The sequence below is a fragment of the Cebus imitator genome, unplaced genomic scaffold, assembly GCF_001604975.1.
Source record: "Cebus imitator isolate Cc_AM_T3 unplaced genomic scaffold, Cebus_imitator-1.0 Scaffold106, whole genome shotgun sequence".
NCBI classification, from domain to species: Eukaryota; Metazoa; Chordata; class Mammalia; order Primates; family Cebidae; genus Cebus; species Cebus imitator.
The window spans coordinates 5,294,226-5,321,549 of NW_016107421.1; the positions used below are offsets into that span (position 1 = coordinate 5,294,226).

The following is a 27,324-nucleotide window of genomic DNA, read 5'->3' on the forward strand; positions in this document are numbered from 1 at the left end:
GGGGCAGCTCCCCCACGCTGTGCTGTGCTGGATCAGGGGCAGCTCCCCCACGCTGTGCTGTGACGGTGACCGAGTTCCCATTCCATCTGATGGGTCGGGGAGTATTTGGCAGTCCCTCCCTCACTTGTGCTCTTCTCCTGCCACCTTGTGAAGAAGGCACTTGCTTCTCCCTTTTACACCATGACTGCTAAGTTTCCTGAGGCTCCCTGCAGAACTGAGTTAACTAAACCTCTTTCCTGGAGAAATTACCCAGTCTCAGGGGTTTCTTTACAGGTGTGTGGAAACGAACTCACAGGTTCATTTCTCCTTCCTTTCTTCCCTCCCACCTTCCCTTGCCAGTGCTCCCCAGGGGCAGAGACTATATGCGGTTCCCTATGGCAGCCTGATGTGGACACAGAGCCTGGGCACAGGCCCCCAGGTCACTGCAGAGCAGCCAGCTCCTTAGGCTGGTCACCTACCATGACACTTGGTTCCTTCAACTCTAAGTCAGACAGACAGACACACCCCATTTACCTCACAGGGTTACTGGGCAGCAAAGCAAGAGATACTGGCACCAGTGCTTTGTAAGAGTTGAGTGTGGCACTGTGAAGGAGCCCGTCTTCCTCGAAGGCTGTAGTATGTGAATCTACACGGCCCTGGCTTGCCCTGGCCACAGTGCAAGGCCATCCTGTGCTGGCCTGGCAGGGCTGTCCAGAGGGAAGCCGGCCTCTCTGCTGTACTCCACTCAATCTAAGGCTTTCGGGGGGGCGCCCTGCCCCACCTGGATGACCTTGACCTTGTTGTTTCTTGGAACTCCTGAACCCCATCCCTCCCCAGGTGCCTAGGAAAACGCTGGGTGGTTACCGGGAAGGCAGCTGGTATGTCATCATGACACTGCTGTCCGCATCTGCCATCAGCAGCCAGATGGGGTCCTGAAGGACGCACTTAATGAAACGCTCACTTTCTTCCACACCAGTGTTCATTTTTGCTTTGTGATTATTCTCTGAGGAGTCAATGCTTCCAAAATATTTGCTAGTATGACTTGTGTCACTACTGCCTTTAAAAACAAAAAATGTGGTGGGTCAAAACCTTGAAATATGAAATACAACCTTGCACAATGTGCTTCCTTAAAGCCACGATGATTTTAGAGAGCTGAGCCTTTTCCTGCCTAATCTTAGGTACTGGTGTCTGTGCTGGTGCATTTTCCCCTCCTCTTCCCACTTCTTGAATGCTCCGGGTAATTAGGAAACAGGATTTCTGCCAGCACCGTGCAGATTCTTTCCTGGGAGGCCCTGAGCAGCTCAGGTGGAGCCTGTGTTAGAAGCCTTGACCTTCTCTCCCAAGCTGTCACCATCTCCACTCATGCAGCCACAGAGCACTGCAGTTTCCCAAGAGGAGGGCCAGCTGGTCTGGAGCGCTCCTTAGCCAGCCTCACCCGGGCAGGAGGCCTGCAAAGTGAGGCGAGCTGAAAGCTCACTTCAGATAAACAGGGGTGCTTAAGTTTTATGGAGAGTGTGTGCACTTCTAGTGACTGAGATTCCAGATCACATGTGAAAGATCCCAGTGGGTAGAGGGTTGTAGGTGGCCCACACCCCAAGTTCACACAAGTGGAACTAACTCAGGAAGGCAAACCACTATCTGGGGAGTCAGAGGGACGGTCCAACAAGACGCCAGGGTGTGAGGCCTGCAGGCACCAAAAGTGGAAGCAAACAGGGAGGACGCGGATCTGACTGGCTAGGGCCGGCCACGCTGAGCAGGGAGAGTGTGTCTGTGTGGGTGTCCACGTGGGCTCTGGGAGCTGCGGGGGGCGTGCCGGTGGTCCCTGTCCTCAGCACAAAGGCTGGCCTGCGATTCTGGAACAGTGCATCCTGTGGGAACCTCCCAAGTGCCTAACACCCGACCAGGGTCAACATACCTGCCCCACTCGGGGAGGCGTCGCAGCCCAGCGAGCCCGAGCCCAGAGACTCCGAAGCAGCAGAGCCCGAGGCTGAGCAGAGGTCCTCATTCAGCAGGAGGTTTAGAAGGCCGCTTGACGTGGAAAGGGCATCACTGTTCTGGGTGTCTGAGGGTTCGTCACGCTTTAAGGACAAGAAGCAGACACTGCTGTTCAGGGGTTCAGTCGGGACGCAGCACATGCAGTGGAGTGGGGTGGGGGGGCGTGAGTGGGGTGAGGATGCGTGAGTGGGGTGAGGATGGAGGGGAGCTGTGGAACTGCTGTGAGGTTCACGGCCAGGGAGGGCCTAATGAGCAGACCACGCATCACCACCAGGCCTATGGTGCAAATTCCACTGGCTCTCTGGATGCTGTCCAGTTACACTTCACTTGGGAGAGTCACACCAAAGACTGTAATACCTGGTTCCAGGGGGAAAGCCTCAGGCTGCTCCTTGGCCAGAGCCCCCTCCTCTCATGCAGCAGACGTGGATGGGGACGACCTCTCCCACAGCACCCTGAGTTGGGGCTGCCTTGGGATGAGGGAGAGGCCTGACCTGGGGGGCATCCCTGACTCTCCTAGCCTTAGAAACCCAGACTGCAGGCCCAGGACTCCAGAAGCAGAAGCCTGGAGGTGGCAGGCAGACTGGGAGACGCTCCGCAGATCGACATGCTTGTACTTCCTCCCCTGGGGAGCCCTCCGTCCTCTGGCCAAGGCAGGCATTTGCCTGAGGCCTACGGACTGCACTGCTGCGGACGTTCCCACATGCCTAAGCTCATTCGGAAACACAAGGGTTTAACTGCAACTGCAACTACCATTTCATTAACAGGTTGAGAATCCCACACAGTGTCCCTAAGCCTGTGGAGGGTGGAAACTGAGGTCACGCTGGTTTTAGGGCTGTGTCCCTCTCCTCCTCCTTCACCGAGGCCACGTGAGCCAGGCTCTGGCACCACGCCCTGAGGAGCCCTAGTTCTGGTATTTAACCTGATTGTGCTTTATTTTTGAAGCATCATTTAAAAATTCTAAGCTGGGTGTGGCAGCTCACGCCTGTAATCCCAACACTTTGGGAGGCTGAGGTGGGTGGATCACTTGAGGTCGGGAGTTCAAGACCAGCCTGACCAACATGGAAAAACCCCGTCTCTACTAAAAGTACAAAAAATTAGCTGGGCATGGTGGTGCATGCCTGTAATCCCAGCTACTTGGGAGGCTGAGGCAGGAGAATTGCTTGAACCCAGGAGGCGGAGGTTGTGGTGAGCTGAGATCGCACCATTGCATTCCAGCCTGGGCAACAAGAGCAAAACTCTGTCTCAAAAAAAAAAAAAAAAAGTTGAAGCCCATAAACACTGTCAAGTCACATGCTTCTATCTGGACTCTGTACTGACCAGTCTCTCCTCCTTCATTCAGATTTCAAGACAATCAAAGGCTTCAAATAATCTACTCTGATAGGATTAACTAGGAAGCATGAATTTTTGGCACACAGATTCATGGCAAAACCTACAGGGCTTGGTGGAAACGTCAATCGTGTAACCCCCATGTCTGAGCTGAGGATGTGCCGCCAGCCTACTGGGTGTGCCATCTGCTGCCTGCTTTGGGGAAAGAGCATCAGAAAATCCTTACGGTTCGAGGTGCCTTCGGCTGCTGGTCCCGAGAAGTGCCAGGTTTGCAGTCCGGCCCCACAGCTGCTGTCTCCGTGGCCCCGGTGCCGCCCTCAGGGGCTTCCTCCAGCTGCAGCAGGTTGAGCTGCAGGGGCGAGCTGCTGCGGGACTGGAAGAGTGGCGGAGACGCCCTACCCATGGCCGACGGTGGGGTGGCCCGGGTGGCTGGACAAGCGCATGGCTGTCTGGGAATGGAAGTCCGGCTGGGGAACTCGGGCTGTGAGGCAGGGGCCATCTCAGATGTGAGTGTTGGGTGACTTGGAAAGTGAGGCTGGCTGGGGAAGAAGGCCTGGGGGAGGTTTGGGGTCCCCGAGGGGAAGGAATAACTGGGTAACATGAATGCCATGACAGGAGCTAAGGGGGCAGGGAAGGGTGGGGGCTGGACTGCAAGCTGGTGCTGGAGGTCCACGGGCACAGCAGCCACTGGGAAGCTGGCATGGGGAGGCACAGGGGGTGCTGCCACAGTCCCTGGCTCTGGAAACACAGGCAGGGAATAAGCTGGCACTGGGGTGGGAAAGGGCATGGCCGGGCAGCTGGACTGGGACGTGTCGGAGGGCGACCAGGCTGTGGTGTTCAAGCCCACGAGCGGGGGCCGGGCAGGCACGGGCCCCCCAGATCCAGTGCTCTCAGAAGAGTCTCGAGGTTTGACCCGCTTGGACTTCAGTTTTCTGTTCTTTCCTGCTTTTTTCCAAGGTGAATCTATTCCAGAAGCATTTCTTAGTCCAGGGGCAGCTAACGCAGAAAAACAAATACTTGGAGTTAAAATTTTAACTTCAAATTTGAAGACACTTCTTCATTCAACAGTCTTGGGTTTCCAAATGCTCGCCCAGGGCCCGCCTGGTCCACCTTGCAGATTTCCCCAATCCTCCATGAAGTGAGAAAAATCAGGGCAAGACATTAGGCTTTCCCACAAAACTAAATGAAATCAATTTAAAGGACAAGCTCTTAATTGCAGGATCACATTCCTTATTCTCTTCTGGTATTAAATGTCCTTTCTTTTATGGAATACTAACATAATAAGTGGTATTAGAAAGTTCTATTTGTTAAGTAAATACATTAAAAAGCTGTCATGTCTCTGCTGTTCCCCAGTATTTGGGGGAAAAATTGGTTTGTGAAATCTGAAAGGTAGAACCACTGAGCTCCTCTAACTCTTATTTTTTAATTTTATAAGCACTATCACTACTGTTCCTAAAGAGGGATTTTTCCTCTTTTATCTGTCAAACAGCCTGAGCAAGATCAGAGGGAACATCTGCCCTTGGACCAAATTCTTCCCATGGGGTGGGTCTGTTCGGGGCCATCGAGGGCACATTTTCTAATTTCTACAGAGGCTCTCTATGGGCTGGCAGTAACTCTTGAGTCTGGGGAAGAAGGAGAGAAAGGAAAGGGTGGAGAAGACACCATCCTTAAGGAAGCTGTAGGCTTCTTTAATTCTTACACATTTCCTTTGCCGTGTCTGCCCAGAGACCCAGGAGAGCTGGGTCCTTGCGGTGAGTGGTTTCTGGTTTCCTGGGATCACTGGCTCTGATCCCTGTGCCAGTGTCCCGGGGGAAAGGAAGAGGTGGCATCTCTAACAAATGCAGGCCCTGTCTGGGGATATGGAAGATCAGGAGCCAGACTGCTGAACCAGGAAAGGGGGTGAAGAAGCTCATCTATTTTACTGTATCCCTTGACCTTCAACCGCCCAAGTGATACCTGGCCTAAAGAGCAGCTCCCACACCATGACCATGGACTCTTCCCAACTTTGGAGTCTGAAGCCTAGCCCTGAGGCTGACTCAACCAGGAGGGTGCATCTCCTGGGGAGAAGGGCAGCATGCATGGGAAACCCCTCCTTCCTCCTGTGCCCAGCACCAGATGCCCATTATTTTGAGGTTGAATTAGCTGATTCTCTGTGGGTTCCATCTGGGTAGGGCCCCTGGCCACATGGTTAGGCAAGAAACGTGGACACAGCAGCACTACCCTCCCCAGGGACTAGCCTGGGACTATTCCCCAGGGAATGAGAGCTGGCATCCTGAGAGCGCCCCCACCCCCCACTAGTGGGAAGTTCTACAGAAACAGATGGCATTGCCAGGAAGTTCCAACAGCTGTCTTACATGTTAATGCTTCTGAAACTGGACGCATTACGCATTTTGGAACCAGCACTGACACGGTACCAACAGGAATACGGCTTTTTAAAACCTACTTTTAATTCAGGTATCACTTACTTCGTTCACTTGGCTGCCCCTTGGATCTTTCTTGTAAGTAGTAATGGCAGTGAGACTGGAAAATGCTGAGTTTTCCTATTTCTTTGAACTTCTGCAGGAAGCTCTGCTCCTCCTTCTGTGTATGTGCAGCGAGCACCTCCTTGGTAAGTCCTAGCTTCTTGAAGGGCTCCTTCTCCTGGCTGAGACCACAGGCCAGGGCGGGGCCTGCCAGGCGGTCCAGGGACTCTGGCCCACTCACAGCGTCTTCCACCATCTCTGTAACACAAGAACCCAGGGCTCTGCTCCACACAGGCCCCTTGTATTTGAAGGCCACACTGTATTCATGGACAAGACAAATCGTTCACATATAAAGTGACTTCATGATGCCTGTGGCATGAGGATGAAACTAAACTCACAATGTTTTCATTTAGCTTTCTGAGAAACTTCACAGCAAAAGGCAGGAAGTAGGGCAGGACAGCCCTGACAGCCGGGTGGATGGGGAACCCGGGGACTGAACACACTGAAACGAGGGGCCCTTGGGCTTCAACTCTGCTGTTAAAGATATTCCTGGGCTGTGCTTAGCTTTCAGAACACAACAGTGTTCTGAGTCTTTCTGGGTTTGGGGCCAGGCATGGTGACAGTTGGAACCCTGTGGGCCCATGGGGCGGACAGGACAGGGACAGGCAGGGCCCACTGAGCATCCTGAAAGGGAGGGCTTGGGGACTGTATCTTGGACATGTACATTTTCCTCATCATCTCTCTCTTAGTAAAGAACAAAGTCAGGATTCATTTTCATCACAATACTCTAAAGAACAAGAACACTCAGCCATAAATGCACTCATTTTAAGTCTATTTACCACCTGTGTACTGGTTCCTGTCCACACACAGGGAGGGCTAATGGTCTTGCCTTCTTCTGGGCAGAGCAAAGACCCCCAGCCCCACCCAGGGAAGAGGCAGGTGGGGCCTCGCTCCCAGGCCTCTCTCCGCACCAAATAAAAGGGATAAGATGTTACACCACAATCAACCCTCCTGTGTTGATGCCAGAGCAGACAACTGCCACCAGGGGCGCCACAGGGCAGCAAGGACACGGACAGGCTACTGCCTGGGCCCCGGCTGGCCGAACCCGACTCTGCACTTCACACCAATGGCTTTCCCAAAACAGCCCTTATTGGGCTATGGTGGGGTTCTTCTGCACTTAGAGAAAAAAATTTAAGATGGCAAACTTCTTGTTTTCATGTTTAAGATCAGACTGTTCTCTGATCCAAGAGCCCGTGGTCATACCTAGCTCCGGCTGCGGCTTCTTGTCTCCCACGTGGACGATGGTGCTGCTGTAGCTGCACTGGCTGGTGAGCGACGCCACACTCTCTGCCTTGCTTGGCAGTGCCAGCGAGGTCAGGTGCGTGCCGACTTCCGTGCGGCTGTTCACCCTGGAGGGCAGCTCTGCCTCTTCATGAGAAAGGGGAGCAAACACGAGTGCACGATTACAATGCCCCGTGCACCCAAGGGCCCATACAGCTCCCTTGCCAGGGTGCACACATCCCATCCTGCTCTGGCCCGGGCATGGGATGATTTGTCCCGTGTTTACTCATAGGAAAACAGTGGAGAATAGCTCTGAAATGGGAGCAGCACACACTTAAATCCCAAGTCCTCTGCAGGGAGGCGCAGCAACTTGGCAGCTGCAGGAACATGGGTGAGGGGCTCTCTCCTGCGGCCAGGGAGCCCTTCTACAGGCTTGTGGGAAGGGGCTTTTCCGACAATCAGGAACCAACCGTAATCTGGGATACACTGTTTCTCTTTCTCTCTTTTCTCTCTCTCTCTTTTGAGATGGAGTCTCCCTCTGTCACCTAGGCTGGAGTGTAGTGGTGCAATCTCGGCTCACTGCAACCTCCACCTGTTCAAGCAATTCTCCTGCCTCAGCCTCCCAAGTAGCTGGGATTACAGGCATGTGTCACGATGCCCGGCTAACTTTGTAGTTTTAGTAGAGATGGGGTTTGGCCATGTTGGCCAGGCTGGTCTCAAACTCCTGACCTCAAGTGATCCACCCACTTTGGCCTCCCAAAGTGTTGGGATTATAGGCATGAGCCATCGTGCCTGGCCAGGTACCGTGTTTCTAATCCTGGTGGTGACCATCAGCAACACTGACAGCATTTAAGCAGCCTGTGATTTAATGTGATTTATGGGGCATGTTAACATTCAGGGACAAGGGCCCCTCCGAGATGCAATGGAAAGAAGGCCTGCCCTTAGACTGACAACTCAAGACCAGTGTGGCTACATGAGGGAGTCAGGGGATATTCTCAGGCCTCCAGCAGCCCCGCTGGGTTCCTGTTCTCAAAGCCAAGGCTCTGACAGAATCATCTTTACCTCTATCTCTTCTAAGGAGGGTGCTGACTTTTAAACTACTTTCCTCATTTGAAAAATAGCCTGAACGCTTACACTGTGTCCATGGAAGCCATGAGAATGCCTGATTCCACTCCAGAGGACTTCTACTATTACCCATATAAATGGCTCTGCACAGATCGGATACCTGCAGCATGCAGCCCAGGGCTGACTGTGGCCTTGCGCTTATCACTGGACCTTAGCGTTGGGACGTTTGCAGGGAACTCGCACTTCCTCTTCAGGGTGGAAGCCTCACTGCAGCTCTCCAAGTACCTGTGTAAAGGGCATGAGCCACTGGTGATGCCACACAACACAAGAGGCAGGAAGGTACATGAGATGGTAGAGACTCAGCCGCAAATGTCGGTGTACCTGATGACGCTGTCCAAGCAGCTGATCTGCTGGTAGGAGCAGGTGGGCTGTTCCTTCCAGGCCAACTCCTCTGGGAAGCTGGCCCCCAGGCTGTCTTTTTCCATGGCAGGGACGGCTTTCATTTCAGCTGGGGGACTAGTTTGCATTTCTAAAGAAATGGCAAAATTGTTCTTTCATTTATTTTTCTCCCAAAGAAAACACTGTGTATTTAGAAAGCATTTTCATTCTACCTGAAGACAGGGTTGGAGACTCAGAATCTGCTTCACGGGTATGGAAGCCCAGGGACAGCCTGGCACCCAGCAGCCCTGTGGGCACGAACACCACAGTGCCGTCCACAGGGAGGCCTGGGAGGGAGCTGCTGCCTAGCCTGGTGCCTGCTTCTCTCTGGGGTCTAGGCCATCCCCAGGGGTCAGGGACTCAGCAGTGGGAGACACCAGTTCTCACTTGAGCCCATGAACTTTATGTCCCTCCTGGGCCAGGACAGTGTTTTCAATGTGATCCCTGCTAGTAATGATTATGATGGCTACTGCCTACTGTGCTGTGCTGTGGAGTCGACTCTTGACTCCATGACATATATCACATGCCTGTCCCTAGGGGCCCTCGAGCAAAGAGCTGTGTCCACCTCATCAGTGTGTCCCCGACACCCAGCACAGAGTCCAGCATGCAGCATGTCCACCAACACGTCCCAAAGGCTAGAAGTCCTAGCAGTGTCTGGCCGGAGTATGCTCTGAGCCCGATGTTCCCCACAGGAGGCTTTGGAATGAGCACAGGGAATGAGCAAGGGCCCACCAGGGGGAGGACTGGGACACATGCATGTGTGCGCACACGTGTCTGTGTCACGTGACACATGTGTCAGGCAGAGGAGCAGCCTGAACCTGAACTCACACGTGATGGTGTGAAGCTGCCTGGAAGTGCGGCATGTGGTGAGGCAAGGGCCGCTGCAGTGGGAGTGGGTCGACGGCTGCTGGGTGACACGCTCCACCTGAGACAGGTTTGTGTATGTGGATGCTGGGCAGTCTGTCAGCAGGTGTGTATGAGTGTGTGTGAAGGGTATGCAAGTGTACGCACACAGCCATACAGCCACTCTACAGCAAGAACGAGCGGCCCAGGCCATGGCTTCCAGGCACACCCAGTGGGCAGGCCAGCGGTCAGGAAGGCACACCCAGCCACACACCCCCAGGCCTGCAGGGCACCAGGCACCCAGCAGACAGCAGTGCCTGCACTGGCTGGGTGAGTGCAGGGCTGGGCTGCTCTCGCCTCTTGAAGCTGCAGACTGTGCAGAGCACAGGAGGAGGAGCAGCACAGCTACAAGGCGGCTCCCTGCCAGCCACGGTGAGCATTCAACCCAGGTCACTTTTCTCGCTTGGCCACGCTCTAGTTTCAGTAAGGAAATGTAGATTTTTTTTTTTTTTACCTGTAATAGATTTTTTCTTTTGTTCTCCAGATTCATGAGAATAATGACTTCTGTTTTTGGTCTTGTTACCATTTTTACAAATTTCCTTGAAGAAAAATAAAATGAACATGTTATTCATTCTAGGAGACCTCCTTCAGTTTGTCCCCTAAAGTGAGAACTGAGGATGGCTGAAAGAATTTCAGCAACACAGAAGGAAAATCTGAACGAGAAATCTGACAGATGCAGAGCTAGATAAAACCTATTTGATGATCCTAAGGAACAATAAAAAATAAAGCAAAACGGCCATTTAATTTTCTTTTTCTTTTTTTTTTTGAGACGGAGTCTTGCTCTGTTGCCCAGGCTGGAGTGCAATGGCACAATCTTGGGTCACTATGAGGGTCACTCTTGAGGCCCTCTGCCTCCGGGTTCAAGCCATTCTCATGCCTCACCCTCCCGAGTAGCTGGGATTAGAGGCATAGGCCGCCGTGCCCAGCTAATTTATGTATTTTTAGTAGAGATGGGGTTTCACCATGTTGCCCAGGCTGGTCTTGAACTCCTGACCTCAGGTGATCCCCCTGCCTCAGCCTCCCAAAGTGCTGGGATTACAGGCGTGAGCCGCCTTGCCCGGCCTATATTTTCTTCTTTCTATCCTAGTTAAATCTTCACTGTTGCTTATTTTGTCTGTTTTAAGTAAGTTTCAACCAAATGCTTAGCTATAGCTTTTAGCTGTTTAAACTCTTAAGAAATTAAAAAATGAGTCCCAAGTGAACAAAGTTTAGAAAGGAAGCAGAAACAGCTGTGATAATGAAGCCTCTCCTGACTGCCAAGGGTTGTCTTGAGGGTGCTTTTTAACTCTGAACGGACATCCACAGACTCATTTTCTCAGGGAGAACAGAAGGGGACATACGGCTCTCCTCTGGTGTGAGTCCTCATGGCCATTGCTGTCGCTGGAGGAGGTCTGGCTCATGAGGTGCTCGTGGGACCCGTTGCTGCCCAGACTCCCGTAGCCACTGGAGCCGCTGTGGGGGACAGGCTGGGGAGACAGCAGACAGTACTACAGACACAGCCAGGGCTGCTGAGCTACGCATGTAGCCCCCCCGCCAACACACCCTGTTTCACAGAGAGGATGGTGACCCACCCAAGGCTACATGGCCAAGACGAGGGGAGCTATGGTTTGAACCCCAGGGTCAGGCTCGAGGTGGACTCTTGGCCTCTAGCCATGGTGCCCCAACCCAGACGTGCAGTCACGGAGGAGACTGCGCCAAAGGAATGCGTCCAACCCACTCATCAATGCCAGCCACGCCTCTGGGGAGGGTTTAAAACAAAACAAGATGTGATGACAGCTTCACTCCACAGCCTCCGGGAACCGAGAAGCAGAAGCCCACTCAGGCACGGGGTTGACTGCAGTGACTCTGAGTTTTTAGGGACCTTGAGTACAATGTCCCTAAGTCCCATTGCTCTGGATCGTAGTGAGTCCCCACGCCACTGAGAGGTCACTCTGGGGCTATGTGGCCTGTCGGGGCATGGTGTCTGCACACGTCCTTCAGCCACTCACTCAGGGCTGCGGCTGAGACGATGTTGAAGCGAGGCTGGAGGCAGCCAAGGGTGCCGGGGACTGTCTTGAACTACCCTGGTCTATGCCCAAACTGTCCCCTGGGGGATGCTCAAAGAATGACAGCTGAGGGCATCTGAGTGGATGTGACAGGACCAGGGTGAAGGGCAGAGCCTATGTCCTCCACAGGGGCTCCAAGGGCTGCTACCTAGGAGGAGGCATGCAGGCACCGCACCCACCTGCAGCAGGAGCCGGTGGATCTGCTCCGTGAGCTCCTGAATGCTGGGGTGCAGGGGCTTCTCCTCTGTGCACGGGTGAGCTGCGAACACGTCCTCATTCAAAGGGCCCCTGTGTGGTTTTAACTCATCTGGTCAGACAGAGCCCCACCAGAGGACCTCTCTGGCATGGCTGTACAGCCACTACATGCTGCCTGCCTGGGGGGGCCCTCTGCCCCTCCCCTGCAGCCCCCCAGGCTGCCGCCTACACACTCCCAGCTCTGTCTGAAGGAGGTTCCTCCCACGTAGGGGCAGGGGACCGGTCACCCCTGTCTGCTGGCCTGGGGCTCCAGATTGGGGGCAGGAGGCAGTTGGTCTTGGCCTCAGCTCCTCCCTAGGCCATCTGTTGCTATGAGGTGACAACAGCCCAGGATCCCCACCCAAGACCCCTGAGACGCCTCGGGCCCTTAGAGCACTCACACCCTGACTTTGTGCCTCCCGATGATGAAGGAGATTTTCCTGCTCCACGGGTTGATGAAGCTGGACCAGCTGGTGTCCAACGTGATGTACTCCCCGTTCCGGGCACGAAACCGAATGGGAGAATAGTCGAAAGGCTGGCCCCCAGACTGTAGGACTAGGAGAGCAAAAGCCAGCATTCAGGGGAAAAGGGGAGCAAGCAGGGTTTGCAGTACAGAGGCAAGTCAAGACTCACTCAGGCCTGGGACCATCTGCAAACTTTAGGGGTGTGAACACTTCTCCAAAGCTGCTGCTTTCAACCTCCTGCTTTTGCTGTCAATTACCAGGATGCTGTTTCCAGCAGGAGCTGTTTCATCCCGTGTCTCACCTCTGCTAGAGTGTCACTGGCGTCTAAGAGGGCTGGGCTTGGTGAGGACACACACTGTGCGCTCCCTGGCCTGGTCAGAACCTTCCTAGCCACAGATGAATTGGTCTCTCCTCCTCCCATGTGCCACTGAAGTCAACAGTAAACAGGAGATGCCACAGACTCAGGTCATGGCCTGAGGACAACTGGCCACAAAGGAACTCATGTGAGTTCACCACTCTCTCGACTCCACTGGGCACTGCAGTGCCAGGAGTGAGGCGGTGAGGCGGGCATCTACCACCCGCTTGTCCTAGCTGATCTGACCTGTCAGAGCTAGACTGGTGCCAAGAAGAAGCCCCAAGAGTGCCCGAGTTTCCGCCAAACACGTTAGGATTTCCCGTGAAAAGGGGACCTACTTTTTTTGTGGATGGCCAGCATCAAGGGCCTGTCGCTGGGGTGGAGCTGCACAAGCACTGGGGTCTCAATCAGGTCCTGAGGTAGATATCCCAGGAGGGGCACCGCCCTGGAAGGCAAGCAGACACGTGCTAGGATGGGCATCCAAACAGTGGAGATTGTCGCTAAGATCCATCTTATTCCCTGGAAAGGGAAGATATACTCCAAACCCCACTCCCCACCCTCCAAGATCACACTTTGGAAGCTGGACTAATAGAGGACCAGTTAGAGTTCCAACCAATAGCAATCGAAGGCCCAGCTTCTAGGATGCAGAAACAGGCTCCCTCCGCTGGAGGCCGAGTGCTTCAGCTCTGCGTTGCATCTCCCGAATGATAAGTCATGATCATGTTTTTGGTTTTTTCCTTCCAGCATCTTTTTCTTTTTCTGTGTCACTCATTAGTTTGGCCACATGTGGCCTGGCATGGATTTTTGCTTAACAAGTTTCGCCTGAGCCTTGGGATACCCTTTCTATGTGCATCTTTTCCAGCCTGTTCTCGTGTGATTCTGGACTTGGCATCCAGTTGGCTTACTGTGGCTTCTCTGGAGTCCCGGTGGCTGGACAGGCCTCTGCTCCGTGCCGTCAGGACACCTCCCAGAGCTGTGGCTTTGCTCCTTGCAAGACCCAGCAGAACTCCGGCAGCGCCCTCTGCTGGCTCTCCCGACCATCTCTTCTTCCAAGCTGCCTCTTAACACTGCGGCATCCAAATGGGTTTCCTCAAACTCTGCTGCTTGTGTGGAAGGATTTTCCCTGTGAGTCTTTAGACCATGGTGCAGGACTTTCTCAAGGGCCTGGTGTTATTCTTTGATTTCCTCCCCCTTGTCTGAGGCTCTCTCTCCAGGCCTCATGATTTCCTTTAGATAGGATATACAGAATGTTCCTGGCATCCACCCCATCAAAGCCTGGTTGAAGGAGGAGGAAGGGGAAGGAAGAGGAGAGGAGCAGGAGGATAGGAAGGAAAAAGGGGAGAAGGAAGAGGAGGGAGAGGAAAGGGGGTAGAGGGTGAAAAGTAGGCGGGGAGAGGGAGGGGAGTCCTGGCCACCTGCTCTGGCTGGCCTTGGGCTCTGTGAGCCAGGCCACATACCAGGCTTCATCAAGGAGAGCTCGCAGACTGTGGCCCTCATGCCATGTGCACCTGTCTGCCAACCTCCCTGTGCAGGGCTGAGCTGGACACCAGGTTGGTGGGGGAGTGGGTTACAGACAGTTCTCAGATCTCTGAAGGAAGCACCATCTCCCGAGGCTGCTTTACATATGCACAGCCCCAGGCCCCATCCTCCAAGATCCTGGTTCTGCAGGGCAGCATGGTATCCAGAAGCCTGCGTCTGAACACTGCCTCCACTGGCTCTGTCCAGGCGGCCCAGCGGACACACCTGAGCAAGCTGGAGCTGGAAGTGACAGATCCCTTTATACCCACAGAGCCTCCCCAGGAAGCTGTGTGGCCCTGACTCCAAGGGTGGAGGCCTGTGTCCCTGGGCCAAGAGTAGAAGGGGGAGAGGACTTGATCCCCACAGCTTCGAGGAGGTGACCTGGTGCATTTCAGGAAGTGCAGCTTGCTGCTGCTTCTTGGTCCACTTCCTGTGGTATCTTCTGAGGTGACTTTTCTGTGATTACTGCCAGTGGCCCACACTTTTCTTTCTTTCTTTTTTTTTTTTTTTTTGAGATAGGGTCTTTTTCTGTGACCTAGGCTAGAGTGCAGTGGTGCAATCATAGCTCACCGTAACCTTGAACTCCTAGGCTAAAGTGATTCCCCTGCCTCAGCCTCTGAGTAGCTGGGACTACCAGTGTACAGTACCACACTTAGCTAATTTTTGTTTTATTTTGTAGAGACAGGGTCTGGCTACGTTTTGAACTCCTGGTTTCAAACAGACTGGTTTTGAACTCCTAGCCACATGCAATCATCCTATCTCGGCTTCTCAGAGTATTAGGATCATAAGCGTGAGCCACTGTACCCAGCCGGCTCAAGCGGTTTCCGAGTCTTCATGCATCTGGAAGAGGATGGATGGAGGAGCTGGGAGAAGGTGTATGGTCGGGGCAGAACCCGCTCAGAACAAGGGTGCTCCCAAATCTCACTGGGACCATTTGCACCTGCTACAGCACCCTGAGTGGGAGACCTAGAGAGAGGGAACTGAGTGGGGCTTTGAGGCATGGAGAAAATCCTGTCCCCGCAAGCAGCCTCCAGCACACAGGCTGGAAGATGGACTTCTGCTGGGATCCAGCCAATGGCACCCCCGGCTTCCCCCTGGACACTGGTCCCAGGCAACACCGCCTCTGTCTGTACTATCATCTACTCCAAACCGGTTTACATGGGATAATTAAGACAGGCTCAACTAGAACAATCACCAGCTCTCCAGAAAGCCTCATTACACCATGTGCATATCTTAGGAAGTTTTCAGTGTAACTCCATAATTATTTCATTGCCTGTGTGTAATTATATATTTTTGTCCTTATCATGTAATTATAAAACCAATATGCAGGCTTGGCTTTAGCTAAATAGCTTTTATATCAAAAACATGAAAAAGTGGGTGGACGAAGACCACTTACCTCTCATCCACATCCTGGAACAAACAATTTGGTGTATGGGTGGTTGTAAAAATTCTCTTTTCAGGAGGAATTCTAGGAGCTGAAAGAATAGAACATTGCACACATTTGTGATCCTAAGAAATACATATTTAATGTTACATTAAAACTACCAGAAAACACCCTGCAGATTCGGAGAAATGAGCAACTAAAGAAAAAAATGAAAACACGGACTCGGAATAACAGAGCCTGCCACACTGAGGGCAGAGCAGACCCGCCGCGGGTCATGGGATCACCGGCCGGTCTTCTCACCTTCTTTGCATGCTGGGGTTAGTCTAATAAATTGGAACTGCCATGTTAACAAAACCACACAGACCACGTAGAGACTACTCTTAGCAAAATAAAGCTGGAAGGCCATCTTTACGATTTTTAGGATGAAACTAGAGTGATCTGACAAATTATTTTTCAGAAAAATGAGTTATATACTTGGATTCAAATTTCTTTTCTTTTTTTTTTTAATGAGACAGTATCGCACTATGTTGACCAGAATGGTCTCGACTGCCCAGGCTCAAGTGATCCACCCACCCCAGCCTCCCAAAGTGTCAGATTACAGGCATGAGCCACTCCACCTGGTCTGGATTCAGATTTCTTAGCAAATGTCACTGTACTGTAGAACTTCACAGTTTAGAAACTAGACAAAGGTGGACAAAGTTGCATAAAGTGAGTCATAGATCCAAAATTCTCCTCAATTCATAGACAAAACATTCAAAATTCCAATATTTGTCACTCTTGAAGGAGACTCTGGTAGTTTAGGGAAATAACTTGTTGAACTGTAAGTACCCTCTCTAAACCTTAATGAATATTTGGAAGAGAACATTTGATAATATAGGCAGGAACACATCAAACATTGTAAAGAAAGTCACATGCTTAAAATATTTCTATCACTTTTAAGAAGTGTTTTTTAGCTGGGCGTGGTAGCTCACGCCTGTAATCCCAGCACTTTGGGAGGCCGAGGAGGGCCGATCACCTAAGGTCAGGAGTTTGAGACCAGCCTGACCAACATGGAGAAACCCTGTCCTGCTAAAAATACAAAATTAGCCAAGTGTGGTGGCACGTGCCTGTAATCCCAGCTACTCAGGAGGCTGAGCAGGAGAATCACTTGAACCAGGGAGGTAGAGGTTGCAGTGAGCCAAGATCACAGCATTGCACTCCTGCCTGGGCAACAAGAGCGAAACTCCATCTCAAAAAAAAAAAAAAATGCTTTTTTAAAAAGCTGTCATTTGTGTCATTTGGTTGGGCGTGGTGGCTCACGCCTGTAATCCTTGAACTTTGGGAGGCTGAGGCGGGTGGATTGCCTGAGCTCAGGAGTTCAAGAACAGCCTGGGCAACACGGTGAAACCCGGTCTCTACTAAAATAAAAAAAAAAAAAAAAAAAATTAGCTGGATGTGGCAGCGTGTGCCTGTAGTCCCAGCTACTCAGGAGGCGGAGGCAGGAGAATCACTAGAATCAGGGGGACAGAGGTTGCAGCAAGCCGAGATCACGCCACTGCACTCCAGCCTGGCCAAGAGCGAGACTACATCTCTTAAAAAAGAAAAAAAAAAGCTGTCATTTACCACCAAGAAGGTGATGAGCGCAGCACAGCATGGACTCAGCTGGCTTCCGGGTTCAGCAGCTGCAGACTGCACCTGCCTTCTGGGAATCTGGAGATCATGTGACTCGCTCAGCAGCCATGGTGAGCACCTACAGTTACTAGCCAGGGATTTCGGCCATTACAAGGACCAAGAAGCCACAAAGCAGGCTCTTAAGAGGGATCACAAGAAGGATCGATCAAGGTGGCACAATGCCTTGTATCCTCTGGGCTTCAAGAGAAGGCCCCAGATATTATTTTGGGGGTGGGGTAGCCAGAAGAACTAGTGGGACCAAGACAGTCATGGGCCAGAGGTGAGGTGGCCCAATGACCAGGTTCTGCAGGTGAGATGACAGCAGGAGCAGAGCCCAGGGTCTAGAACACGCTGGGCATACAAAGGCACAGCAAGCCTTGTGTGGAGGCTGACTCGCCTGGAGCAGCCAATGCGTGTCTGTCTGGGAAAAAAAGAAATTTCAGGAAAAGTTAAGATGGGCCAAGGGGGAGAGGGAGGGATCCCAGCACTTTATTTACTGCAGCTTGAGGAAGAATTGGGGTTCTGGAGCAGGCAGCAACATCAGTGCCTTTCACAGAGGGCCCACGAGGCTGAGGCATGAGGCAGGGGATGAAGACGGGAGGGAGGCAGGGCCCCAGACCTGACAGGGCTATTCCTACTTTGTGGACAAAAGGCAGAGCAGCCAGGGGAAGGGGAGAAGGGGTCATGGCGCTGGTATGCACAGGGGTGAGATGCTAGTGTCCAGATGCCTCAATCTGCCATGGGGAGGGCCAGATGCCAGGCGGGCTGTGCTGATGTCCAGAAAGATGGAGACTCTGCCCCAGGTGCAGCAGAGAGGCCAAAGCTAGGGAACTGCAACTGGGAGTCCGCGGTACAGATGCTAAGTTTGAACCACAGGAGTAACTGAGGGGTCAGCCAGAGACAACCCTGGGCCTGGCTGTTACCTTCATAACCAGAATGCACTCTCTCTGCCAGCAGAAGGCAGCAAAGCTGACTCTCAGCACCTTGCTGGCCCCGCACCATGACCAGGTAGGGAGTCATGCGGAAGGGGTGGTAGCGGACCTCATTCTCGTGGCTTTTCCCGACCCTGTGGAGAAGAGCAGCACTCAAAGTTTGGAACAGTGACACAGGAACAGTTCCCTGTTCTGTTCCCTCCTCACCTGGGACCCAGGCCACGCTGCAGGTGATGTGCACCTCTGCTCTGCCTGAGGAGCTGGGTCTGCCCTCCTGCCCTCCTGAGTTCCTCCATACCGAAGGGCAAATCAGTCAACACCCATCCAGTGGGAGCGTGCCACAGCCCCTCTCCGGAGCAGCCTGCACTCTGCACAGGTAAAGCAGATGGGAAAGGGGTGCTGCTCCCACCAGGGGTCCTTGGCCCTGACTTCTGAGGGTGTCAAGGTCTGGCCCAGGGTCATTCCCGACACTGCAACTGGATGTTCAAGCAGTCACCCTGTTGTGGACCAAAACCCTGTGGGGAAAGCTGTGGGTCTCTCCCCAGAAAAAAAGCACAGACAGCCAAAGGCTGCAGGTGCTTTCAGAGTCTCTGGACCATGGGGTAGACAGAAAGTGCAGGGTCCCCTGGCCACCCTTTTCCATGAGGGGCAGGAGAAGTCACTCCACTGCTGGCTGCATTCTAGTGAACTGTGCATATTTAAAATGCAACTGTGATTTCAGGTAGACTTCAGAAACAGGGGTGCTGGGTCTCTGCAGGTAGGGCTCATGCCCCTCCAGCCTCAACTGGAGCGGGGAGTGGTGGAGAACACATGGGCCTCCCAAACCCTGTGACAGGCACTGGGGTGAAATGTTTGTACGGTTTTCTAATTTAAAAAAACTGGGAACCAGGCTTACCTGACACGGCAAAAGAAAGATTTCTCCTCCATGCAGCATTCTTGAGTAAAAGAATCTAAAAGAAAAAGACCAAAGTCATTCATCTAAATAAACAACTAAATAATGTTCCTCATTTCTCAGACAGAAGAGCAGCGGAATCAAGAGCCAACGTAAAAACTGAAAATTTATCGAAACACAAAGTGAATCCTTTAGGTGAGAAATCTTCTATTACATTTCGAACTAAAATTACATACACTTCATGAATGTGGTACACTCCAAATTATGCAGCACTAAAATTTTAGCACCAGGATTTTTACATTTTCAAAACGATAAATGATGCTGCTGCAAACACACCAGTTAACAACTGAGCACACTCACGGTGCACTGCCACAAACAACCAACCCACAACTGAGCACATTCACGGTGCACTGTCTCAAACACACCAACCCACAACTGAGCACAATCACGGTGCACTGCCGCAAACACAACAACCAACGCACAACTGAGCACACTCACGGTGCACTGCCACAAACAACAATCAACCCACAACTGAGCACACTCACGGTGCACTGCCACAACCAACCAACCCACAACTGAGCACACTCACAGTGCACTGCTGCAAACAACCAACCCACAACTGGGCACACTCACGGTGCACTGCTGCAAACACAACCACCAACCCACAACTGAGCACACTCACGGTACATTGCCGCAAACACACCCACCCACATCTGAGCACACTCACGGTGCACTGCCACAAATACACCCACCCACAACTGAGCACAGTCACGGTGCACTGCCACAAACACAACCACCAACCCACAACTGAGCACAGTCACGGTGCACTGCCACAAACACACCCACCCACAACTGAGCACACTCACGGTGCACTGCTGCAAACACACCCACCCACAACTGAGCACACTCATGGTGTACTGCCGCAAACACACCAACCCACAACTGAGCACAGTCACGGTGCACTGCCGGAAATACACCCACCCACAACTGAGCACAGTCACGGTGCACTGCCGGAAATACACCCACCCACATCTGAGCACACTCACAGTGCACTGCCACAAACACACCAACCCACAACTGAGCACAGTCACGGTGCACTGCCACAAACACACCCACCCACAACTGAGCACACTCACGGTGCACTGCCAGAAATACACCCACCCACAACTGAGCACAGTCACGGTGCACTGCCGCAAACACACCAACCCACAACTGAGCACACTCACGGTGCACTGCCGCAGACACACCGACCCACAACTGAGCACATTCACAGTGTACTGCCGCTGACACACTGACCCACAACTGAGCACACTCACGGTGCACTGCCACAAACACACCAACCCACAACTGAGCACATTCACAGTGTACTGCCGCTGACACACTGACCCACAACTGAGCACACTCGGTGCACTGCCGCAAACAACCAACCCACAATTGAACACTCTCACAAACGTACAGAACACTGACACAGAAAGCTGTGGAGGCCACAGCAGCTCCATCTTGAAAGCTAAGCCTCTGTGCTGACTTCTGCGAAGGCCAGGGAGATTTCATTTCCCTCTTGTCCCTGAGTAAGAGCAGGTACTTAAGTTAAATCCTGCCCTCAGGGCACATTCCTACCAGTTCCCTGTGAAGCCCTGGGTCTGGGGAATGGCACTGGGATCCGGTCTTGTCTGGTCACCACCCACAACACACACATGGCTTCTGTTCTTAAGAGCCCGTTAAATGTTTCCTTCTAAGAAACTGAATTTGTCAGCCTCTTTCTTTGGCCTCTCAGCTGCCTCAGACTCTGGGGTAGGTGTGCAGAGGCCTGGCCACAGCGAAACAGAACATTTCCTACTACGTATTTTTGGGATAGTCAGTTCTAATAGAAACAACTTGGCGTTTCAAGGCTTACATTGGTATTTTGGTAAAATAGTAACTTCCTTTAAAATGTGAAAGGTCTAGTAAAAACATGAAATCAGTCGGGCAACCTCATCAGAATTGAAGGAAGAGGTGTTTCCCCTAATAGTTGAAAGGGATTTTAAAAAAAGAAATCTTTGCTTTCGTGGGAATCTAAATTAAAAAAAAAAAAAAAAAAAAAAAAAAAAAGAAAAGAAAAAATCTTAGATCTGGGTCTTTCACAAGCATTTCGTCTACGCAAAAGAAATAAGGAAAGTAGGGGCAATGACTAGTTACAGAAAATGATGTAAAATCACCAGCTTGGAAAAGCTCCTGAGAATTCACCTGGTCCTTAACTTAGCTGGGCAGTGAGGAGCTGGGGCACAGGAGGCCTTGGGGAAAGCCAGGGGGTCGGAGGCACTGGCAGAGGCCCAGAGGCCGGCACACCCCCCAGCTGGCTCCAGGGACTGGACCAGACCCCACTGGGAGGGCATGGCTGGGGAGTGGAGCCTGGAAATGAGACAGGGTAGATGGGGCCACAGTGGCAGGCAGGGCAGCCAGGGAGGCTGCCACCCACAGTGCAGACAGATTTGGCCTGCCTTGCCTTAGGGGCCGGCGGCATCTGCCCAGGGACCTCACAGTCTATATACCCAAAGCCAGCCCTGGTCAAGGCGAAGAACCCTCAGGAAGTCACTGTGGGACATGACCCACTCACTGGTTGTGGCTGCCAAGGTGGTAGTGGACGCCCGACTGCAGGGAGCTCAAGTTTCCCACTGCCCCAGGACCGCGCCTTCCCGACTGCAATGGCAGCAAGATTTCAGCTTTGCACAACAACTTCATTTACAAAATGCCTAATGGTTTTCTTCATCTGAAATCTATGAAAAGACTATTTTTTCCTCTAAATGTATTCTGACGAGACGAACAACTGCTTATCTTTTACCTTTGCCAGAGTGGGCAGCTGGCAGCCCCCACAGGTGGGCTCCGAGTGCAGAGGTGAGGTGGGGAGCTTGCACCACATCTGGGGTGGGCCCAGCTCCTGGCCCCTCCCCCGACCCCCAGAGGGAGCAAGGTGCTTCCTCGATGACCTCACCTGCTCCACTGCACATGCTCCACGAGGGAAGCTTGTACGGGGAGGTAAAGCTGTGGAACACGCCCACATCATGAGGTGCCAGGAATTCCACAAACTTGGCGTCGCTGAAGGCATCTCTCTTACAGTGAAATACGGATGCAACCTGGTCAGAGATGTATAGGATCTTCCCAGATACCAGGGACACGGCCACGGCAAACATATCCTGAAAATGAGGAGCAGGGTGACCAGGTCAGACAGGGCTGGACGCACGTCCGGCTCAGGCTGGCAGGCTGGAGGGAGCCGCCCCCCGGAAGGGTAAGAGGTGGGGAGCTCTCTGAGCCCCTTGCCTAGTCCTGACCAAAAACCCCATCTTTCCTGTTGACCGAGGAGGAGCCTTGGCAGCATGGACGAGCTTCTCATGCTAAAGTTCACCTTAATAAAAAACCGCCTAAATCCAAAGGGCATCAGCCTAATGGCTAAGGTCAGCATGACCATAAACCACAAATAACATCTCCAACCAGAGATATTCCAAACTCCTCCCTGACCAGACATGCCAGCCCCAAGATAACCCCCACTCTGGGCCAGAAAGGTGCCTGCCCCAAGATAACCTCCCCTCTTCCCAGAGATTCCAACCCCACCATAAACTTCTCCACACACATAAAATATTCCAAGCTTGTGATATGCCCCCTCACCCTGAAACCAATAGATACTCTCAGTCCGTAAGAGAAAGCACTCCTGACCAATCGGCCAGGAGCGCCTCTCAGGTTTTAACGGAGAAAACCTGTCTTTGACTGCCAAACCACGTTTTGTGTTTCTTTCCTCTTTAACTCTTACACCTGTTACAGTTACTGGGCGGGTCCAACATGATATAATTTGAAAGAACACATCAGGGTTCTACTGCTGGAAGAAACCCCAGCTGCCTCCACTCCCTGGGAGGTGCCACTCGCCCCACTGTCTTGGAAAGGGAGCCTGGTGTTCAGGCTGGGAGGCTGGGAGGTGGGGGACCTTCTGCTCACTTGGCCTGCCCCATTAACCTCCACCAGCCTTGCTCTCTCCCAGGGTTTTGGGGCTTCTTGGGGAGCAGATGCCTCTGCTCGGGCCCCTCCAGCCCACCATGGGCGCTCTCCCTGCTGGTTGGCCCTCTGGGCTCAGGGCTGGGGGCTGCCTGGGGGTTACTCTGGAGGCAGAAGATGGGAAGGATTAGGGAGCCCTGTTATGAGGCCAGCTTCACCATGGTCCCAGCACATGTGGGGTCCCCAATGGCCCTTACATTTGTTCTCACTGGCTGAGAAATCGGGGTGGTAGCATAAGTGTGTGTGTATGCAGGCCATGCACCCTCCAAGGGGGCCCAGCTTTTGGTGTGCTTAAAACGCATGGGCTTGTAAAATTCCAGCACCCCCTCATGACCACAAAGCCCTGGACAAGTGAACTGACTGTCACTAAGTCTGTCTCCTCACCATGAGGACACGAAAGCCCAGAGCCCCCAGTTCAGTCACACTGGGTTTGCCCTTGCACCCATGAGCTACAGGACAAAGTTGGCCAGGGACAAGGAAGACAGTCTCACAGAAGGCAGAAGTACAGAACATGAATGCTACTTCCAGAATCATGTTCTTTCTTTTAGAGGTGGGAACTTAACTGCTGAAACCCAAAACGCTCCTGCCTTATGGCCACTGGCCACAGCGCTGAGCTAGCTGGCCTGGAGGAAGAACTCCTGCTATTTAAAAAGAAACTTTCCAGAGGAAAAGGCTTACGGCATTCTTCACGATGTGCTCAGAGGTGACGCTCTCGATCTCCTCCACGGTGTAGGAAGGCACGTCTGCTCCACAGGGGTGGCCCTCGCTGGACATCAGCAGCTGGTAATACTCTTCGCTGGCTGCAGGACAGACAGGGCTCACACTCAGTGGGCAGAACCCAGCACTTGGCTAGAGACACTCACTCGCTCTTACAAAGTGGGGGCTCTACTTTTCTCAAATGAAAAGGTGGGATATAGACCCTGTCTTCCTGGGACATAGAACACATGGAAACGTGAAGGCAAAACAGACTCACAAACAGAAGTCAGGATTTTTTCCCCTAAAACATCAGAAGGCCTTTGATTACACAATTTTTTAAAGTGGCAACATGATTTAAGGTAATATGGTCACAGAGTTCCAGCTACCCTTCACATTTTCCCGGTTTTTTTTTTTTTTTTTTTTTTGAGATGGAGTTTTGCTGTTGTTGCCCAGGCTGGAGTGCAATGATGCAATCTCGGCTCACTGTAACCTCTGCCTTCTGGGTTCAGGTGATTCTTGCCTCAGCCTCCCGAGTAGCTGGGATTACGGGAACCCGCCACCATGCCCAATTAATGTTTTTTTATTTATTGTTATTATTTTTTTGAGATGGAGTTTTGCTCTGTTGCCAGGCTGGAGTACAGTGGCACAATCTCAGCTCACTGCAACCTCTGCTTTCTGGGTTCAAGTTATTCTCCTGCCTCAGCCTCCCAAGTAGCTGGGACTACAGGCATGTACCACCATGCCCAGCTAATTTTTGTATTTTTAGTAGAGATGAGGTTTCACCATGATGGTCAGGATGGTCTCAATCTCTTGACCTCATGATCTTCCCGCCTCAGCCTCCCAAAGTGGTGGTATTACAGGCATAATAATTAAGCTGGACACCGTGTCCAGCTTAATTTTTATATTTTTAGTAGAGATGGGGTTTCACCACGTTGGCCAGGCTGTTCTCAAACGCCTGACCTCAGGTGATCCACTACTCCTGGCCTCCAGAAGGGTTTTTTTTTTGTTTTTTGAAAGATGGAGTCTTGCTCTGTCGCCAGGCTGGAGTACAGTGGCACAATCTTGGCTCACTGCACCTTCTGCCTCCCGAATTCAATCAATTCTTCTGCCTCAGCCTCCCAAGTAGCGGGGACCACAGGTGTGCACCACCAGATCCAGCTAATTTTTGTATTTTTGAGACTGGGTTTCACCATGTTGGCCAAGATGGTCTCGATCCCTTGACCTCATGATCTGCCCACTTCAGCCTCCCAAAGTGCTGGTTTTACAGGCATGAGCCACCGTGCCTGGCCCAGAAGGGTCTTTAATCATGATGATATAGCCACGTTTCCACACAGGAACTCATGGCAGCCCCTGCACATCTGACTCCCTGGGTGATGGCACCAGACACCCCCATCCAGGCAGAATCAACTGCTTAAAAAAAATAGCAGGCACATTTTAAAAAAAGTTTTAAAAAAGAAACAACATTTAAAAAAAAGTTTTCTAAATAGATTCTGAAGACCACTCCATCTGCGTTCCCATGTCATCCTGGGCTCATCCAGCAGGCTCTGGGATGACAAGCCTGTCTCTGGGTGTTGGTGCTCATGGCCACAGTGGCCCCTACTCCAGGCGGGAGCAAAGGAGCCAGCTCGAGGCCGCCACTTGCCCTCAGGGTTCACTAGGCCCTGCACAGATGAAATCTGGGGCTGCATAAGGAGTCTGAGCTGGGCTTCTGCCACGCGTGTGCTTCCTGCAATGTGGTGGGGAGACCTTTGGACCCACTGATGGGGTTCATCTGCTTTCAGTTTTGCCACCTTTGGCAATTTCAGAAATGGGCACATTTCTGGGTATGCTTTGAAATTAGGAAATAAACTGCTGGAAAATGTAGAAAATGTCTCCCCATGGCAGAGCTTCTGAGTGCTGAAGTTATTGCAGATGCCAGCAGGGAAACACCCTAAATGGACAGAATCACTTGAGAACCGAGCAGCCCAGATGATCAGAATGAACTCTCCTCTCCAGCTCCTCCTGGAAAACGCAGCCTCCACTCATGAACGCTGCATGAACTCAGGCATGCAGCCTCAGAGTGGTGCCCTCCCTGGTGGGGTGCACATCCCAGGGGAACCGGATTTCCATGCAGTAACTTTAGACCTGACCAGCACTGACAAGCAGCCAAGGCACCTTGTTCTGTCTATATCAACCCTCACAAAATGGATAATGGAATCAGGGAGGAGCCTGCAGAGAAACTTCAAGGACACCCAAAGACAACACCCAAAAATGCAAGCCCAAGCTAGCACATGGCAGAGCAACCCTTCCACACCTGGCTCAAGGGACCCCAGAGATCAGTGCTGATGCCTGCTCACTGCTGATGAAAAACTGCCCAAACATTAAAAAATGTGAAGACTGCTGGAAATATGAGTTTATACCCATGATTACTAGTGAAGAACCTTGCCCTAACTGCATGCTGTACTTTGAAACAACTGATGATAACAGAACACAGCTACTGCTTTACCTTCAAACCTTTCAGATTTTTCTATTTTTATGGATGTTTTTAACGTACAGGATCCACCAGCCCCTTAGAGCATGTGTGCAACGCATGAACAAAGGCACAGCTCCACAGAGTCAGGAGGTGCTCACACGCCAGCTGGCAGGAGGTGTGCCCATGCTCTGCAGGGCACCTCCCTTCCCCACCCTGGCTGACACCGATGGTCCCTGCCTGCTCATCACAATGGACCAATACATTTGAGGAATTCTTCAAAGTTCAGGAGCTGGTAGTTTCCACTGTGAAGAAAAAGGATAGGTCAGGCACGGTGGCATACACCTGTAATCCCAGAACTTTGGGAGGCTTATTTGGGAGGACTGTTCGGGCCCAGGAATTTGAGACCAGCCTGGGCAACATAGTGAGATCCCATCTCTACAAAAAATACAAAAATTAACTGGGCGTGGTGGCACATGCCTGTGGTCCCAGCTACTCAGGAGGCTGTGGCAGGAGAGGCTCCTGGCAGCCCAGGAGGTCGCGGCTGCAGTGAGCTGTGATGAGCCTTGAGTTTTAGAAAGTCAACACAATCCAAGCTCTAGTTCGGGGGATTTAAAACATATTTCTATAGGTTTGGAGCAGATGTGCAGGGCAAACGTACCTTTCACCTGCTTCACGCTCCTGAGGGCGTACTTCAAGGTGGCCAGCGTACTGGCCTTGCCCTTGGCCTTCTTGTCTGCAGGGAGGTGGACCTTCAGCTCCTTTAGTGTTTTTATCAGTTCTTTGTGAGTGTCCACCTTTGAAGACTGGTCGCTACTGTAGGATTCAAGAAAGAGGCAGCCAAATGTTAGCTTCCTAGGCATCCTTTCCTGAAGAAACGTGCCTCTCATCCAGTTTCTCAGCCTCAGCTCTAGAGACATTGTGGTCGAGGTGGTCCTTTGTGGGGCTCTGCAGGACATTTAGCAGCATCCCTGGTCTCACCCACGATAGGCCAGGAAGACCCCAGCGGGGCACGACAATCAGAACTGTCTGCAGACATTGACAGATGCTTCTTGCCGGGAGACAAATTGTCTCTGGTCAAGAATCACCGCTCTACCCCAACTGAATGCTGGGGAAGCCCCTCCAACTGTGTTGTTTCCCCTCAAGGGTTAGAGCTAGGCTTTGCTCAGGAAAGGATACTGGTCAGCCCGGTCTGATGCAGTGGGCTGTGCACTGAGCTGTGCCCTTCTTCCCTGC

At 52.2% G+C, this 27,324-nt stretch overlaps 1 protein-coding gene across 3 annotated transcripts in view; it reads right to left on the bottom strand.

The window, feature by feature from the left end:
* PER2 (period circadian regulator 2) overlaps nucleotides 1-27,324 on the bottom strand; it is a 47,016-nt gene that overhangs the window by 6,094 nt on the left and 13,598 nt on the right. For all 3 annotated transcript variants that reach the window (XM_017537817.2, XM_037741775.1, XM_017537818.2), the window contains exons 4-21: nucleotides 26,750-26,904; nucleotides 23,622-23,743; nucleotides 21,892-22,093; nucleotides 18,927-18,981; nucleotides 18,023-18,165; nucleotides 15,462-15,540; nucleotides 12,886-12,992; nucleotides 12,130-12,283; nucleotides 11,674-11,782; nucleotides 10,790-10,915; nucleotides 9,904-9,988; nucleotides 8,490-8,637; nucleotides 8,269-8,393; nucleotides 7,026-7,190; nucleotides 5,766-6,020; nucleotides 3,527-4,296; nucleotides 1,895-2,057; nucleotides 844-1,036 (exon numbers count right to left, since the gene is read on the bottom strand). In XM_017537817.2, coding sequence (XP_017393306.1) covers nucleotides 844-1,036; nucleotides 1,895-2,057; nucleotides 3,527-4,296; nucleotides 5,766-6,020; nucleotides 7,026-7,190; nucleotides 8,269-8,393; nucleotides 8,490-8,637; nucleotides 9,904-9,988; nucleotides 10,790-10,915; nucleotides 11,674-11,782; nucleotides 12,130-12,283; nucleotides 12,886-12,992; nucleotides 15,462-15,540; nucleotides 18,023-18,165; nucleotides 18,927-18,981; nucleotides 21,892-22,093; nucleotides 23,622-23,743; nucleotides 26,750-26,904 — 3,156 coding nt within the window. The remainder of the gene's footprint in view (nucleotides 1-843; nucleotides 1,037-1,894; nucleotides 2,058-3,526; nucleotides 4,297-5,765; nucleotides 6,021-7,025; nucleotides 7,191-8,268; nucleotides 8,394-8,489; nucleotides 8,638-9,903; nucleotides 9,989-10,789; nucleotides 10,916-11,673; nucleotides 11,783-12,129; nucleotides 12,284-12,885; nucleotides 12,993-15,461; nucleotides 15,541-18,022; nucleotides 18,166-18,926; nucleotides 18,982-21,891; nucleotides 22,094-23,621; nucleotides 23,744-26,749; nucleotides 26,905-27,324) is intronic.